General features: G+C 48.6%; 1 protein-coding gene across 1 annotated transcript; it reads right to left on the reverse strand.

Moving 5' to 3' along the window:
• Positions 1–1,754: 1,754 nt before the first annotated feature.
• Positions 1,755–12,441, reverse strand: LOC117066075 (dehydrogenase/reductase SDR family member 7C-like). Its single transcript, XM_033181553.1, is given in 5 exon segments — positions 1,755–2,013; positions 3,368–3,523; positions 7,947–8,039; positions 10,586–10,796; positions 12,298–12,441. Coding segments are annotated over 5 exon segments (813 nt in total). The 3' UTR covers positions 1,755–1,804.
• Between the last annotated feature and the right edge of the window lie 4,555 nt (positions 12,442–16,996).

A 16,996-nucleotide genomic window follows, 5' to 3' on the forward strand; every position in this document is an offset into this window, starting at 1 on the left:
CTTCGGTGACCCCCTAAGTTCTGACCTGACATCGTGCCTCCACGGTCGCAGGACGGGACCAGCAGCCTGGTCCTGGGGTAGGCTGGGCTCCAGGTGATCAGTGATCCTGGGCATTTTGCTTTCTAAATCAGGATTTACAGATGTGCATATGTGTATCCTATATATGTCGTTTTGTAAATGATTTAGGTTCAGGGAAGAAATTTTTGCCCTCTTTCATCTACAAATATTAGAAAAGCTCGAGTCGTTACAATATTAGTGCAAAAAGGTACCCTATGCTTTCCGAGTGCCCAAGATTCATTTACTGGTTTTCATTTGTTTTTTTCTTTTTTTGAGACAGTCTCGCTCAGTCGCCCAGGCTGGAGTGCAGTGGTGTGATCTCGGCTCACTGCAACCTCTACCTCCTGGGTTCAAGAGATTCTCCTGCCTCAGCCTCCTGAGTAGCTGGGATTATAGGTGCGTGCCACTACATTTGGGGAATTTTTGTATTTTTAGTAGAGACGGGGGTTTCCCTATGCTGGCCAGGCTGGTCTCGAACTCCTGACCTCAGGTGATCCGCTCACCTTGGCCTCCCAAAGTGCTGGGATTACAGGCGTGAGCCACCGCACCTGGCCTCATTTACTGTTTTGTATAAGAAAAAGGAGACTACACGAAGTGCCCGCCTCCAAGGAGAGCATGGCGTTTTAAATGCTTTTTGCTTTGAGGATTGAAGGAAAGGCTGAAATAAGGTGGATACCTGGGCAGAGGTTCTCAGCATTTGTTAAAAGCAATGTGGAGCCGGGCGCGGTGGCTCAAGCCTGTAATCCCAGCACTTTGGGAGGCCGAGACGGGAGGATCACGAGGTCAGGAGATCGAGACCATCCTGGCTAACACAGTGAAACCCCGTCTCTACTAAAAAAATACAAAAAACTAGCCGGGCGAGGTGGCGGGCGCTTGTAGTCCCAGCTACTCGGGAGGCTGAGGCAGGAGAATGGCCTAAACCCAGGAGGTGGAGCTTGCAGTGAGCTGAGATCCGGCCACTGCACTCCAGCCGGGGCGGCAGAGTGAGACTCCGTCTCAAAAAAAAAAAAAAAAAAAAAAAAAGCAATGTGGAAGCTAAAATTCCAGCTTAGCTGCGTGGCGGGGATGGTGGGGGCGGGGGTGCAGGTGAGAGCTGGGGATGGGGTTGGGAGGGGTCTGGGGCCAATGAAATCAGTCTGGAAGGGGCTGATTCTCACACACTCCTAACTCTAGAGCTGCTAGCCACACGTGGCTATTTAAGTTTAAATTAATTATAATTAAATAGCATTACAAATTCAGTGTCTCAGACACAGAGGGCCACGTTTCGAGTGCCCAGCAGCCACATGTGGCCAGTGCTGCCATGGTGGACAACGCAAATTATAGAATATTTCCATCCTCGCAGCACTGTTCTAAAGGGTCCTCAAGTCCTGTTCTCGTGGGTGGAGGTGAAGTGGCCAGGTCAGCCTTCTATACAGTGGAGGTGGTTTGCAGACTGAGTTCCTGAGCACATACGCATACAATGTGAGTGTGTGTATGTCGGGGTTAGAGGCATTGCAGCTCGTGTTTCCTGCTGAGTCGTCACCCTACAGAGCAGGGAAGCTTCTGGAAGTGTGCCCTGGGAATGTGGAGAACCCCAGGCTCTCTAGCTTCTGGGCTGGCTCCAGGCCATCCTCACTGTCAAGGGGAGACCCCACACAGATGAGGGGTGGGGCTGCAAGGGCCCCCAGTGCGGAGCACAGGACAGAAGAGCCAGCACCTGCCAGAAAAACCTTTATTTCCAAGGGGAGGCCCATTTGGCCTGCTGCAGTTACCCCTCCTCCGGGACACTGAGCTTCTCCTTCACCCCACAGGCCACCACAGCGAAAAAGAACTCCGGGAAGAAGGTGCGGACGTACACGGCGGCCTTGGGAATGGGGTTGGCCATGAACACCTCTTGCTTCTTCCTCCGCACGGTGCGCACCACCTCCTCCGCCACCTCCACGGGGTGCACGCCGTAGGTCAGCTTCCTGAAAAAGACTGAACAGCCCCAGTTGGGGGTGGGGTTATGGCCTCAGTGGGGAGCCCGCTGGTCAGAGCCCTGCACGTGCACAAAGGCTGGGGGGCGGGAAGCGTGGGCTGTCCCCGGAGTCACAGTTCCAGGCCTCCTCCGCCACCCAGGGACTGAGGCACTCTGCGGGAGACACTCCACTCTCTGGGCTTCCTTCTGCCTCGTCGTCTATAAGGTGGAGCTGGTTTCCTACCCTGATAATTTCGCAGGGCGATTATATGTGGGGGAAGGGATGCAAAAGAGGTTAGGATCTAAGAAGGTGCCAGGTGGATTAATGGGCTGTTTGTGACGGTCGTGAAGCTGTGCTTGTCAGGAGCATCCTGGAACCCCTGGCTGCCCCCTATCTTGGCTCATCTTGGTTCCTCAAGGTGGAAGCCTTGGGCAAGGTGTAGCGCCTCTACGCTTAGAGTATCCTAGAGTAGTGGCCATAATAAGGTGCACTGATAGATAGAAGGGCTGGTTGCTCTTCCAGAACCTTCAGTCCTCCCAACAACCCTAAGAGGTAGGTATTGCTATTATCCCTCATTTTCTAAAATGAAAATAATAATACTAACAAATAATAATAGCAATACCTACCTCTTAGGGAGGCACGAAGTGATTAAGGGACTTGCTCATGTCCAACCCTCTAATATGTGGCAGAGGCCGGCATCCAGTGCAGTCTTTTTTTGATGGAGCCTCGGGCTGTAGCCCAGGCTGGACTGCAGCGGTGCGATATCGGCTCACTGCAAGCTCCGCCTCCCAGGTTCAAGTGATTCTCCTGCCTCAACCTCCCAAGTAGCTGGGACTACAGGCACGCACCACCATGCCCGGCTAATGTTATGTATTTTCAGTAGAGACGGGGTTTCACCATGTTGGCCAGGATGGTGTCGATTTCCTGACCCCGTGGTCCTCGCCCGCCTCAGCCTCCCAAAGGTCTGGGATTAACAGGCGTGAGCCACTGCACCGGGCCCAGGTGGCCTGGCTTTAGACTCTCGGCCTCCACTCTGTGCACGGGAAAGGGGGAGCAGGAAAATTCTTCAATGCCATGACATCTGGGAAACAGGTCCAGAGACAGGCAGTTGCTTGCCGAGGTGGCAGAGGAAGCTGAGTGGCTGAGCTCAGCGCGCGCATGGGCCGTAGGTTGCAGGGAGGATTCTGTCTACTGGGTGCCTCAGGCCTAAAGGTTGATGGCCCCCGCCCTGCTGTTGGGGGTTGCTGGGCCTCTTCCACTCCCACCCCCAGACTCATGATTCAAGAGTACCCATCTGAAGGTCATTCACCCCCCAGTGACACCGGACTATTCCCGAGGCCCCCAGGGGCCCCAGCTTCCCTCTGAAGTCTCACACTTCCAAATGGAGGCTTCCCAGTTTCCTTGCTCTGGATACACGTGGTACGACCGGATGAAAGTCGGGCTCACGGTGCTGATGACAACGTCGTATTCCTCCACTTCGGCTCGGAGGCAGTCAAAGAAGCCCAGGGCTGCGTGCTTGGAGGCAGCCTCTGCAGGAGAAACCATCCAGAGGTGGGCGCAGGACACTCCGGCCCGGCTTCCCGGTGGGCGCATTGGAAGCAGGAGGGCCGATAGACACGTTTCCTGCAAGCGCAGAGCTGAGAGGGTCCTCAAGAATCTGCCCTTCACTTTACTAATGAGGACAGAGAGCCCTCGGGAGTGGTGGACATGGAGCTGGAACTGAATCGAGCTTAGCCACTTGCTGGTGGTGTGACCTGACCTTGGGCAAATCACTTTGCCTCTCTGAGGCTCAGTTTTCTTATCTTTTAAATGGGAGTAATATTTCCCTTGCCAAATTACTGTGAAGATCAAATGAGAAAACATACAGAATGCTGGCACCCACATGAATTCCCCTTCCTTCCTGGGAAGGCTGATGCTAAGAAACTTGTCCAAGGTCTGGGGCCAGCTGGTGGCTGCAGTGAGCCTGAATCACAGATATCCCCTTTCCCTTCCTGTTTCCCTTTTCCTCGGAGAGCCCGTCCAGGTCATCCACTCACCAAATCCAGTTCAAATCATAGAAGCCATGGGTTGGACAAAAAAGGATCGTTCCAGGAATTCCAAAAAGAAGGGAGTGGACATTGCTTAGAGCTTTGGGAAGTTAGAGCCACATCTGGGGTGTGATGCACCCCAACTTCACATTTTAGGGGTGTCAGCCAGAGGCGGAAGGGGCAGAAGGTGGATGTACTGTGGTTCCTGCCACCATGCCCAGATAACCTTCAACCAGAACCCTTTCCTGGTTTCCCTGACATCATGACCAGAAGCTTCCAGTTCTCTCCAAAAAGGCTTTTTTTGTTTTTTTGAGATGGAGTCTCCCTCTGTCGCCCAGGCTGGAGTGCAATGGTGCGATCTCGGCTCACTGCAACCTCCGTCTCCCAGGTTCAAGCAATTCTCCTGCCTCAGCCTCCTGAGTAGCTGGGTTTACAGGCACACACCACCATGCCCAGCTAATTTTTGTATTTTTAGTAGAGATGGGATTTCACCGTGTTGGCCAGACTGGTCTCGAACTCCTGACCTCAGGTGATCTGCCTGTCTTGGCCTCTCAAAGTGCTGGGATCATAGGCATGAGCCACCGTGCCCTGCAGAACCATGCGCTTTAAATGGATGCATAGTGTGGTATGTGAATTACACCCGCCAAAGCAAGTGTTAACAAAAAAGGTCTACCAGCTTATTTTTCATTCATTCACCATCTCCTTGATTCCTTCAGTCATTCAACAGTGAAGCCCCTGCTCTGGTGGGTGAGGAGCTGGGGACCCAGAGGTGGACAGAGGCAGCTCTGGCCTCACGGATTACTCAGTTCATCAGTGGGGCAGATACATGGACAGGTGACTTTCCACGTGGTTTTTTTTGTTTTGTTTTGTTTTGAGAGGGAATCTTGCTCTGTTGCCTGGGCTGGAGTACAGTGGCTCGATCTCGGCTCACTGCAACCTCTGCCTTGCGGGCTCAAACAATTCTCCTGCCTCAGCCTCCCGAGTAAGTGGGATTATGGGTGCACACCACCACGCCTGGCTAATTTTTGTGTTTTTTTAGTAGAGATGTGTTTCACCATGTTGGCCAGGCTGGTCTCAAACTCCTGACCTCAAGTGATCCACCCGCTTCAGCCTCCCAAAGTGCTGGGATTACAGGTGTGAGCCACTGTACCCAGCCCCATGTGGCATGGTTGATGCAGGAAAGGGGTGGGTGCCTGCAGCGGGGGGGACACACGGCAGGCTGCATCCCCTTTCAAGTCTGTGTGCCAGGTTCTCAGCCTCAGAGCCCCTATCTCCTTGCCTGAGTGGATGGTAAGGGAACTGTGCTGAGGTGCTCAGGGACATTGCATTCCTTTGGTCAAAAGAAAGAAACCTCTGAGTTAGCAGACCCCAGGTCACTCCCACGCCAGCTCCTTGTGTCTGTCCAAAGCCAGATTCAGAGGAAGAAGAGAATCTGGGGCCAGTCCAGGGTGGCATCGCTTCAGTTCTGACATTTACGTGGGAAACTCTGTGCCCCTCAATTCCTCAGTGCAGAGAAGCCAGACCATGGCTGATGGGGGTGGAGACAGCCTTGAGAGAATTCTGAGTCCCCAATACTGTGCTTTGCAAATGTTCCCAGGAAACTCGTGCATTTGTCCTATACAGGTCAGTGGCAAAAGGGCCCATTGTCATGCCTATGCCTCGCTATGTTATGTCACTTCTGTGTCCCCATCACCTGGCTTTAGGCATTCAAACACTTTGTTGAATGAATGAAGGCAGGAAGCAAGGAAGGTGAAAAGTCACCCAACTGCTGAAAATAACAGAAAGTTTAAAAATACAAGGAGCAGTGGAGAGGTTTCTAAGTGGGCTGGGGAAGACAGGAAAATGCGGGATGTGCCAAAGACTGCTGTATGTGGCCCATTCACTCTTCCCTTCTTCCTGGGCCCCCAAGTGGACTGCACTCCCCAGTGTCCCTTGCACTTAGGTGTGACTGAGTTCTCCCAGTAGGATGTGAGCAGCGGTGATGCCAGCCTGGGGGCAAAGGGATGTCCAAGGCCAGTCTGGGGTTTTGGACATTGGGCATGGATCCTCCACAGTCTCTTCCGTCTTCTTGCCAGCAGGGACCCAGCTGTGACCACCCAGAAGATGATGTTGATGGAATGACTTAGCATGACCCTGGGCCCCCAATGACTCTGTGGCATGGTGCCACCTGCTTGCCTGATGCCATTCTCATTGAGGTTACTACATGGAGGAGTAATCAAGTTTTCCCACATCACAGGCTCACAGCACAGTAGGCTTAAACTAGCTAAGGCAAATGGAAAAAGGAAGGTAAAACACTACTAGAGGGGGCGTTATGGGCTGAATTCTGTTGTCAGCCCTCCCAAAATTTATATGCTGAAACCGAATCCCCAGTGCTCAGAATGTGACTGTATTTAGAGATATTTAAAGAGGTAATTAATATAAAATGAGGCCATTAGGCTGGGCCCTACTCCAATCTGACTGGTGCTGTTATAAGAAGAAGAAATTTGGGGCCGGGTGTGGTGGCTCACGCCTGTAATCCTAGCACTCTGAGAGGCCAAGGTAGACGAATCACCTGAGGTCAGGAGTTTGAGACCAGCTTGGCCAAGATGGTAAAACCCTGTCTCTACTAAAAACACAAAAATTAGCCGGGCGTGGTGGTGGGTGCCTGTAGTCCCGGCTACTCAGGAGGCTGAGGCAGAAGAATCGCTTGAACCTGGGAGGCAGAGGTTGCAGTGAGCCAAGATCTTGCCACTGCACTCCAGCCTGGGCAACAGAGTGAGATTCTGTCTCAAAAAAAAATAAATAAATAAATAAAAAGAAGAAGAAGAAGAAGAAGAAGAAGAGAAGAAGAAGAAGAAGAAAGAAGAGAAGAAGAAGAAGAAGAAGAAGAAAGAAGAAGAAGAAGAAGAAGAAGAGAAGAAGAAGAAGAAGGAGGAGGAGGAGGAGGAGGAGGAGAGGAGGAGGAGGAGGAGGAGGGGAGGAGGAAATTTGGACATACAAGGAGGCAACAGACATGCACATGCACAGAGGAAAGACTGTGTGGGGACACAGCAAGAAGGCAGCTATCTGTAAGCCAGGGAGAGGGGTTCCAGAGAAAACCAACCCTGCCGACACTTTGATCATGGACTTCCAGCCTCCAGAATAAAAAAAACAAATTTCTGTTGTGTAAGCCCCAGCCTTGGTATTTTGTTATGGCAGCCTGAGCAAATTCATATGGCGACCTACTCATTTTTTTCCCTCCCTTCTTCCCTTCTACTCTTGTACCCATCAAACATTTACTGAGCCCCTAATTTGCACATGGTAGTGTGGGCCACGAAGAAATGTATATGACATGTTCCCCACCTCTTAGAACTAACTCATCAGATGTGGAAATGGCAGAATTTTTCCAGCTAAATCCCAGGAACATACACCTAGAAGTCCTTCTCCCCATTGAACTTTTGAAAGGACGCTCATTTTTGGAGCTGCCCTTACCCTGAATTCTGCCCCTTTCTGTTTTTCCTGGTTCCTTCCTCAGAAGGTCTCCATTGCCCTCCCATTTTGTGATGTGCACCCATCCTTCTCTTTCCCAATGGTAATCTTCCCTGACCTTCAAGGGCATCTTTATGGAGGAAGGGGCATTGGAGCTATGACTGTGCATCTTTGTCAGGAGCGTGACCTTCACCTGGCATTGTCAGGTTCACCTAGTGTACGTCCTGCCCACATAGGAGACTGTGAGCTTCGCAGACAGAGGGAGCTTATCTTTAATATCTCAGCATCTCCCATAGCCACTTGCATGCTGTAGGCGCTCAAAAAATAGGAACCATAGGGATGAAAGAAAACCCAGCAGATGGTGTCATCCTTGGACCCTTTCCTCTGTGACCATCTGCCTAGTCTTAGACATAACAGCTCCTGCCTTATACCATAAGACATACAACAGAAGATTCATATTTTTATCTTAGCAACTTACAAGCTGTACGGAACGGGATTCCAAACTTCCCTTGGATGTTATTCACTAACACGATTTGGCCTGTTCTCCGGGAGATCATGTTGGGAAGCAGGGCTGGAAAACACAGGACAAAGAGTCATGGTTAAAACTTTGCGACTGAGTTAGGCAGCAGCCAGCAGACCCCTCACCCGGCTCCCCTTCATCATGGGGCTCCACTCCCTCCGTGGTAATTAGATTGCAGCAGGGCAGAGATGGAATGAACCCTGCAATCGTTTATCCAGCGTTCCCAAAGCGTGGGCTGGTGAATTGCTGGGTGATTTTAAGTTGGTGCTTTCCCACCAATGTGCATTTAGTGACACTGATTTCTTTTTATTGAAGGCATGTTTATATTTATTGTATTTTCCTCTCGACTTTTGTTTAGATGCACGGGGAACACATGCAGATTTGTTACATGGGTATATTGCACTCAGGTAGTGCGTGTGGTACCCAATAGAATAGAACAGACGCCGATGTCAGTAGTGAGAAAGTCATTCCTGTTTCAATTCTCCTACTATGGCCTCCAGAAGGAAGAAGGAAGTCTCATGATGGTTCTAGTACGTCTTTAACGCCTCTCTTGCACATGCTAATCTTTTAACAAAGAGAGGGAAGATTCTGACGTTCTCAGGCTACCTTGGGAGAACTTACTTTGTTTAATTTTCAGGTTGCCCTTTATTAATTGAGAATGAAAGAAGTTTTAAATTTGTGTTGGTTTTATACAGATTTCTTCCCAAAGTGACTTTAATTTAAAAATGAGAAAATTCAGAGAAAGGTATTAAATTAATAATAGTACAGGCAGAATGGGGATATGGCAAAAAGTGAAAAGACAGTACTCAAAGAGTCCACTTTCAGAATGATCTGTGAAACCCAGCACCTACATGTTAAACATGGACAAACTGTTGGGCCGGGCATGGTGGCTCACACCTGTAATCTCAGCACTTTGGGAGGTTGAGGCGGGTGGATCACGAGGTCAGGAGATGGAGACCATCCTGGCTAACACGGTGAAACCCTATCTCTACTAAAAGAATACAAAAAATTAGCCGGCGTGGTGGCGGGTGCCTGTAGTCCCAGCTACTCAGGAGGCTGAGGCAGGAGAATCACTTGAACCCGGGAGGTGGACCCGGGAGGTGGAAGTTGCAGTGAGCTGAGATCACGCCACTGCATTCCAGCCTGGGAAACAGAGCGAGACTCCATCTTGAAAAAAAAGAAAAGAAAAGAAAAGAAAAAAGAAAAACAAAAACAAGATGGACAAACTGAAGTCCAGAGCTAGGGACTAGACCCAGGGTCCTTAGTGAGGGCTAACCAGGAAGATAAACCATTTCTGGCCCTTTTCCACTCCACTTTCTTTGTTCATTGCTTTGATGCCAGTTAACAGTCTCTATTAAAGGTTGATAGATAACACACTTGTGCTGGCCTGTTTGCTGTGTCCACAGGGACTGGACTGTTATCTCTGGGACACCATTCTAGAAGCTCTGGAAAGTCATCTTTCTGCCCCAAATGCTTCTTTCTCTTCATCTGTCTTAGTACTCGGAATCCTATTGTTAGAGGTGCCCAACATGGGAGCTGGTTGTAGAGACGGTAGTTGTAAGATCATGCTAGATCTTAGACCTTGCCAGGACACCCAACTCCCTAAATGGAGGTGTTCTCCACATTACATTCCCCCTGAGATTCTGCTTTGATAAACTTTTATTTTTTTTGGAGAGCAGGGGCTTCAACTTTTCTTTCTTTTAGACGGAGTCTCAGCCTGTCACCCAAGCTGGAGTGCAATGGCATGATCTCGGCTCACTGCAACCTCAGCCTCCTGGGTTCAAACGATCCTCCTGCCTCAGCCTCCTGAGTAGCTGGGATTACAGGCACCCACCACGATGCCTGGCTAATTTTTGTATTTTTAGTAGAGATGGGGTTTCACCATGTTGGCCAGGCTGGTCTTGAACTTCTGACCTCATGATCTGTCAACTTTTCATTCTACTCTGTGGTCATTTCCAGGCCCATTTTCCAGGCTTCAGACCTGCGTTTGAACTTGGTGGTGAGAAATCTGCACCTGGGTGTCTCCTAGGCCCCTCAGACAGGCTCACATAGGAATCACCATCTTATTCATTAAAGGGAGACAGCCTCCTGCCTTCCCTGTTTCTGTGAAGGGATTGACAGAATACTGGGTCTCTTGTAATTTGGTAATAAGTCCTTTTTCTTCTTCATTTCTGAGGACAGAATCTTTACCTTTGACCAACTGTCATGGTTAGAAGCAGATCAACCGCAAGGTTGATACAGCAGAATGTACACAGTTGTTGAGACAATTGTTGGAGGATGAGACAATTGTTCAGAGACGTCGAATTGGAGGGAAGCCAGGGACGTAAGGAGAGAGAAGTAAAAGGGCAAAGCTTAGGTGGGGAGAGGGGTTTCACAGAGAGGGTGGTTGTAATATACCAATCAGATACTTCCTGGGTTCCTTTTCCTACATAAACATTGAAAATGGGAATGCTGAAAGCTTTCACCCAATAGGTAGGGAATTTTCTAAGGGGACTGGAGAATTCCATATAGAATAGGATGACTGTCTGGCTATTTAACAGAGCCCTCTGTAGAATCTGGTGGCCCAGATACCCATGGGAAAGTCAAACTCACGAGACCTTTCGTCAATGTGATGGGGCCAAAGTAATTGGCATCCATGATCTTTTTGTCGAGCTCCAGAGAAATCTTATGGGCAGGCCCCTTCACCTTCATGCTGGCATTGTTGATGAGGATGTCCACACAGCCATAGCAATCCAGGACTTCTTTTGCCACATCTGGGACGCAGCTGATGTCTGAGAGGTCCAACAGGACCAGCTTTGGGGTGAATGTCTGCTGAACCAATGACAGAGTCAGGTTATGTGAGATCTCCTCCCTCTTGCAGACCTTGGGAGCCCTGTATCTAAAAGCCACCCATTTTGAAATTCAAAGATCATGAAATGACTGAAAAAAAAAAAAAAAGACGAAGAAGCAGAAATGATTCTGGGATGGAGAATATTGCCAGAGAATTCATTCTTGGGGACCAGGGCAAAACCAACAAATCTTGACGTGAATATGCAGCAATAAGTCTAAACTCTTGGCCAAGGTTCCACAACTGGAACCTGATAAATGAATATCGCCCTTCGCAGCAGTCCCTTTGCAGCTTTGCACTGACTCCAGGGGTGACATCATTACTTTTAACAGTTCTGAGCTCCTTTGTGGAAACTGCTTTTCAACCTGGCTTGCAAGTTGCAAAATAAATAAATAAATAAATAAATAAAGGACTTTATAGCCACATTTTAAAAAACTAAAATCATACACTCAACACAATATTTTTGAAACATCTGCTTACTAAGTGCGGGGCATTGTGTTTAGCCAGACACTTGCTGCATTGACTCTGTTGATCCAGGGATGTGTAGGAGGGTGGACAGATGGGAAAATTGATGACACTGAGTGGTAAATGCAATCCCAGTGTTTGACAAAGACTAGTCCTGAGATATGGAGTCTCAGGACTCCATATCTGAGCCATGCCCTTGAAGAGAGGGTTCCGTGGTCAGAATTGTTTGGGAAACACAGACTGTTCTCCAAGTTCTTCTTGGAGATACACAGTGCACATTGGCATATGAAAGGCTCTGAAAAGTCCTGCAGTGAAGAAAATGGACAAGCTTAGCTTAACTCACTGTTTCTCACACAACTGACCACAAACCCTCGCTTTTACCCAGTGCCTAATCACATCCCTGGAAACACACTTTGGGGCATTCTGTGTTGTCCTGTTTGATTCATCTCCTCAAATATCAGACTTATCCCTGAATTACTTTGAGCTGTTCCTAATCACCAAATGCAACCTCAAAGGTAAAGATTCGAAAAAAGTATCCTGAAGGGAGCTCCAAAGACAGTCTCCTGACCAATGCTCCAGAAAAACCTTTGGAAACTGCAGCCTCATTGAAAGAAGTGTTCACTTTCTGGGAGACTTCTTGGGAAGGGATCTCATTTATCTGGTTTCTTTGATGGAGATATCAGTTGAGGTATTAAAAAAAAATGGCCATGTTTGTAATCACAGCCCATACCTGTCACATCGTCTGTCTTCTGGATCCTTCTTGAGTTTGAGTTATATAGGGTCAGGACAAGGGGCTGTGGCTACAGAACACGATTTTGTCATGGTGGGTAGTCAAAACAAGTCAACCCCTTATGAATGGCAAACGTGACCCTATGCCAAGGTCATTGGGTTCATTGCCTCACATTCCCCAAAGCAATCACCAAGTTTCCTGCACTTGGTCCAAGAGCTGATCCTGAATGATCAGTGGAGGCTGGGAATGCCCAGGAGTTACCCACACCGACTGCTAGAAGACCTTACCTTGCTGGGGTCAGCCACGCTGATCAAGGCATCATATAGGTTCTCCAGCCTCTCCCAGTTCTTTCCACATAGCACCAGCCTTGCCCCACCTGTGTGGAACACCCGAGCACACTCTGTGGGGAGGAAGGAAACAGGGCAGGGCATACTGTGTGGATGGAACCGCTGACAGTGAACCCCCTCTCTTGGGAACCCATGAATTCAAAAGTCAGAAGTCTTAGCACCACGAGGTCCTTTAGGGGTCACTTCATTCAACTCCCTCCCAGGGCTGGAATTTTTGTCATTTCAGCCTCCACTTAGTTGCTTCCGTGAAAGGGAGCTCATGGTGGAGTGAGACAACGCCTCCTTTGTTAGAAAGTTCTGATTATTGGAAATTCTTCCTTACACTGAACAGAAAGACAAACCTGCCAACTTGGCCCCCCAGGACCGCAGCCCTGGAGATATCTCAATCTGAAGATAATGGAGACACACCACTATGTTTTTTCAAATCAAACGTCACCAGTGTCCTCCACATTTTCTCTGGGGATAATACCAGGGTTCTTTGTATTTAAAAGTAAACCTACTTTCTGTCTAATTAATTTTCCTCTGGACTGATTCCCGACTCATCCAATGTCGTACTTTCTCAACTGAGTGTTAGCTGGTAGACAAACAGAATTCTTGTGTAGCAATACTAATGATACTTAAAAGCAATAGAAGCTCACAGGTTTGGAGAGTTTCCTTGCTGTAGAAACTGTTGAAATATATGTACATATCTCTTGCATATCTCTCTAGTTCATTTAATACTCACAATAACCTTGTGAGATAGTATCTTTAGGTTGGGTTCTCAGGAAGCAGACTCTGAGTCAAGGATTCGGGTGGCCAGGATTTACTGAGGGCCTGCTCTTCAGAGACAGCCTATCGGGGAGGGAAGTCATGGAGTGGGGGGAGGAGAGGATGTGGTCTCAGGAAAGTCTAGCTTTGGCTTGATCCAAGGGAGACTCTGGAGTCTGAACTCTATTGCACAGTTGGAGGCAAGAGGATCAGCCTTTGTACACCAGTGTCAGTCACTGATGTGGGCTGCCCTCTCTAGGGGTATGTGCATAGGCTGTGTAACTCCTGGGCAGGGCAGCGTCCACTGGCAGGAGACAAATCTTTGGGAAAGGAGGTATCTGCACACCATTTGCAATCTGCATGCCATTTGCAATCTGCATGCCATTTGCAGCCAATGTTTACAGTGCCTGGGAAATGGATGAGCTGACCAAGTACAGGGATCTGGAAGAGGCACCAACAGCACCCACTCCAGGGAAGAACCTATTATTGTCTCATTTACACCATGAAGTGGTGGACTCAGACTTGTTAGGAACATGGAAGGACAGCCTGGCAGCCTGGTGCCCAGTGGAGGCTGGATATCCCGAGTGCTGTGGCTCCAAGTGAACTCAGGGCTGCGTGATTTTCTCCAGCAGGGCCCAGAGCCTGCTGCAGGTGGAGAGAAGGGACCAGCTGGACAGGACTGTTGGTCGGGGCTTGGTAAGGGGCATGATGGGCAGGGAAGTTGTGGTATTGGAGAGATGGAGGAATTGAGGTGCTGGACTATGAAGTCTAAATCAGGTGGGAGCAGGAGTGAAGGCAGAAAAGGCCAAGAGAGGACCCAAGAAGAGAGTTGTGGGGATAAGAGGTCTCCATGAGGCCTGAAAACAGGTGTACTGGGAATCCCTGAGAGAGCTGGGAGGACGGTGCTGGGAGAGCTCAGTCTGCTGACGGAGGGAAACCCGAATCCAGAAGTAACTGGGTTGACAATGTCACCTTGAATTGTTAGGGCTGCAGAGAAGGGAAGATTCCTCTCAATGTAGGTGTATTTTTTTTATACAGCTCATGATGAGTCTGGATGACAAAATCCAATAAAGATGTCAATCTGTCTCCAAGTTAAATTGATCCAGTAAATCAGGATCCCAACAGGTCTTGGGAAATGACAGAAAAGTCTACACGTTATATGGCATATTTTGCACACTTTAATTGGAATACTCTATGAAGGAAAGCAAAGAACATTTTGAAAAACAGTTGTTAAAATATATTGTAAAACTACAGAAATTAAAGAGTCAGCCGTTCAAGTCTAGATAGAAATATTGATAATAAATAGAGTCAGGTATTGAGGAGAATTTAGTGTACGATAAAGTTAACATGTTGAATCAATGGGAAAAGGACGTATTACATAAAGAGTGGGGGCCGGGCACGGTGGCTCATGCCTGTAATCCCAGCACTTTGGGAGGCCAAGGTGGGCAGATCGCTTGAGGTCAGGAGTTTGAGACCAGCCTGGCCAACATGGCGAAACCTCGTCTCTACTAAAAATTCAAAAATTTAATCCCAGCTACTTGGGTGGTTGAGGCAAGAGAATCTCTTGAACTCAGCAGATGGAGGCTGTAGTGAACTGAGATCATGCCACTGCACTCCAGCCTGGGCAACAGAGTGAGACTCTGTTTTAAAAAAAGTTGGCCGGGCGCCGTGGCTCAAGCCTGTAATCCCAGCACTTTGGGAGGCCGAGACGGGCGGATCACGAGGTCAGGAGATCGAGACCATCCTGGCTAATACGGTGAAACCCTGTCTCTACTTAAAAATACAAAAAAAAAAAAAACTAGCCGGGCGACGAGGCGGGCGCCTGTAGTCCCAGCTACTTGGGAGGCTGAGGCAGGAGAATGGCGTAAACCCGGGAGGCGGAGCTTGCAGTGAGCTGAGATCCGGCCACTGCACTCCAGCCTGGGTGGCAGAGCGAGACTCCGTCTCAAAAAAAAAAAAAAAAAAAGTGGGGGCGGGTATTTGAATCCCTATTTGGGAGGGAAAAAAAGCTGGATGCATTACACCAAAATATACTAAATAGTGAAATATAAAAACAGAACCAAAACAGAACTAGAAGAAGGTAGAGACAAATATACACCTTTCATTGGGGAGGGCTCCTGAGCATCCATTGAAGGAAAAAAAATCCTAACAGAAATGATTTATGGATTGTACCCTTTTAAAAAAATCTTCTTGGCTGGGCGCAGTGGCTCACGCCTCTAATCCCAGCACTTTGGGAGGCCGAGGCAGGTGGATCACGAGGTCAAGAGATCGAGACCATCCTGGCTAACATGGTGAGACCCCCGTCTCTACTAAAAATACAAAAAATTAGCCAGGCGTGGTGGCGGGTGCCTGCCGTCCCACCTACTTGGGAAGCTGAGACAGGAGAGTGGCGTGAACCCGGGAGGTGGAGCTTGCAGTGAGCTGAGATTGCACCACTGCACTCCAGCCAGTGGAGACAAAAAAAAAAACAAAAAACAAAAAACACAAAACCAGAAAAACAGAGAAACAAAACAAAACAAAAACCTTCTTACAGAAAAAAAGAAAGAAGAAAGAAAAACACCCACAAATAAAGGACAAGACAAATTTAGAAAAAGTGTTTATAATCTATATGTCAGAAAAGGGTTAATTTGATATATGAAAAAACTCTTACAAATCAATTAGAAAAAAGATAAAGATGCTAATAAAGAAATTGGTTAAGGAGATTCACAAAAAATGTATCAAGACACAGAAGATGAATGAATATCAGTAACACCTAAATGCAAACTAAAACATGGGACGGTTCCCTGCTGCCAGGAGCCCAGCTTCATGTCTTATGGGCAAGATCCTGGGCCCAGCCAATGCCCTGAGGGCAGAGGAAAGGAAAGCCGGACCTCTCCATCGGAGGTGGCCTGTGGAGCCAAGGAAGTCACAGCCATCAATGGCCAGGGTAGGTCATGAGTTGGTTGAGAGCTCATCTGAAGTCTGCCCAAGAGGACCTCTCAGAAGGTCAGTGGAACTCCAGAGGACAGGGTTGGTGGGGAGTAGACTGCCCGGGAACCAGGGGGTGAGGAGGGATTGAGCGAGTGGAGAAAAAACCCACATCTCCCATTTCACAGAAATGAATAATCCTAGGGAGGCCTCTGAAAGGCGCATAAAAGTGCCCACAAGAGAAAGATTCAGACCCAGTTTTAAACAGGGACCAGGCTGATGGACCTTGAAGCCATCTGATAGCGCTGTCAGTCGGGTGAGAGTTTTTCTTGCTCTCCTGTCTTGCCTCCTGGGGCCCTAGAAGCCTAAGAAACAGCAGGAAGGGTCCCTGGGGCCCTAGAAGCCTAAGAAACAGCAGGAAGCTTCCCTCCAACTTGCAACAGCAGTGGGGAGGAGCAGAGAGGAGGAAAGAAAGTTCGAATTCAATGAAAATGGCCATGTTATCAGGTGTTAAACTGGGCATCCCAATTCCCGAATCAATGCTCTCTTTCGGGACCCATCATGACCAAAGGATTTTGCACAATCTAGTAGTAATCAGAGGCCAGGTGTGGTGGCTCACACCTGTAATCCCAGCACTTTGGGAGGCCAAGGTGGGTGGATTACCTGAGGTCAGGAGTTTGAGACTAGCCTGGCTAACATGGTGAAACCCCTTTTTACTAAAAATACAAAAAAAAAAAATTAGCCAGGCGTGGTAGTATGCGCCTGTAATCCCAGCTACTCGGGAGGCTGAGGCAGGAGAATCGCTGGAACCCGGGAGGTAGAGGTTGCAGTGAGCCGAGATCGCGCCATTGCACTCCAGCCTGGGCAACAAGAGCAACAGCAAAACTACGTCTCAAAAAAAAAAAAAAAAAAAAGTAATCAGAAAAGTCAGGAAGCACCTGATTTTTTTTTCTCAAGCTGCAGAGGAAGGACTCTCCCCTCTGAA

The sequence above is a fragment of the Trachypithecus francoisi genome, unplaced genomic scaffold, assembly GCF_009764315.1.
Source record: "Trachypithecus francoisi isolate TF-2019V2 unplaced genomic scaffold, Tfra_2.0 Lachesis_group2, whole genome shotgun sequence".
NCBI lineage: Eukaryota > Metazoa > Chordata > Mammalia > Primates > Cercopithecidae > Trachypithecus > Trachypithecus francoisi.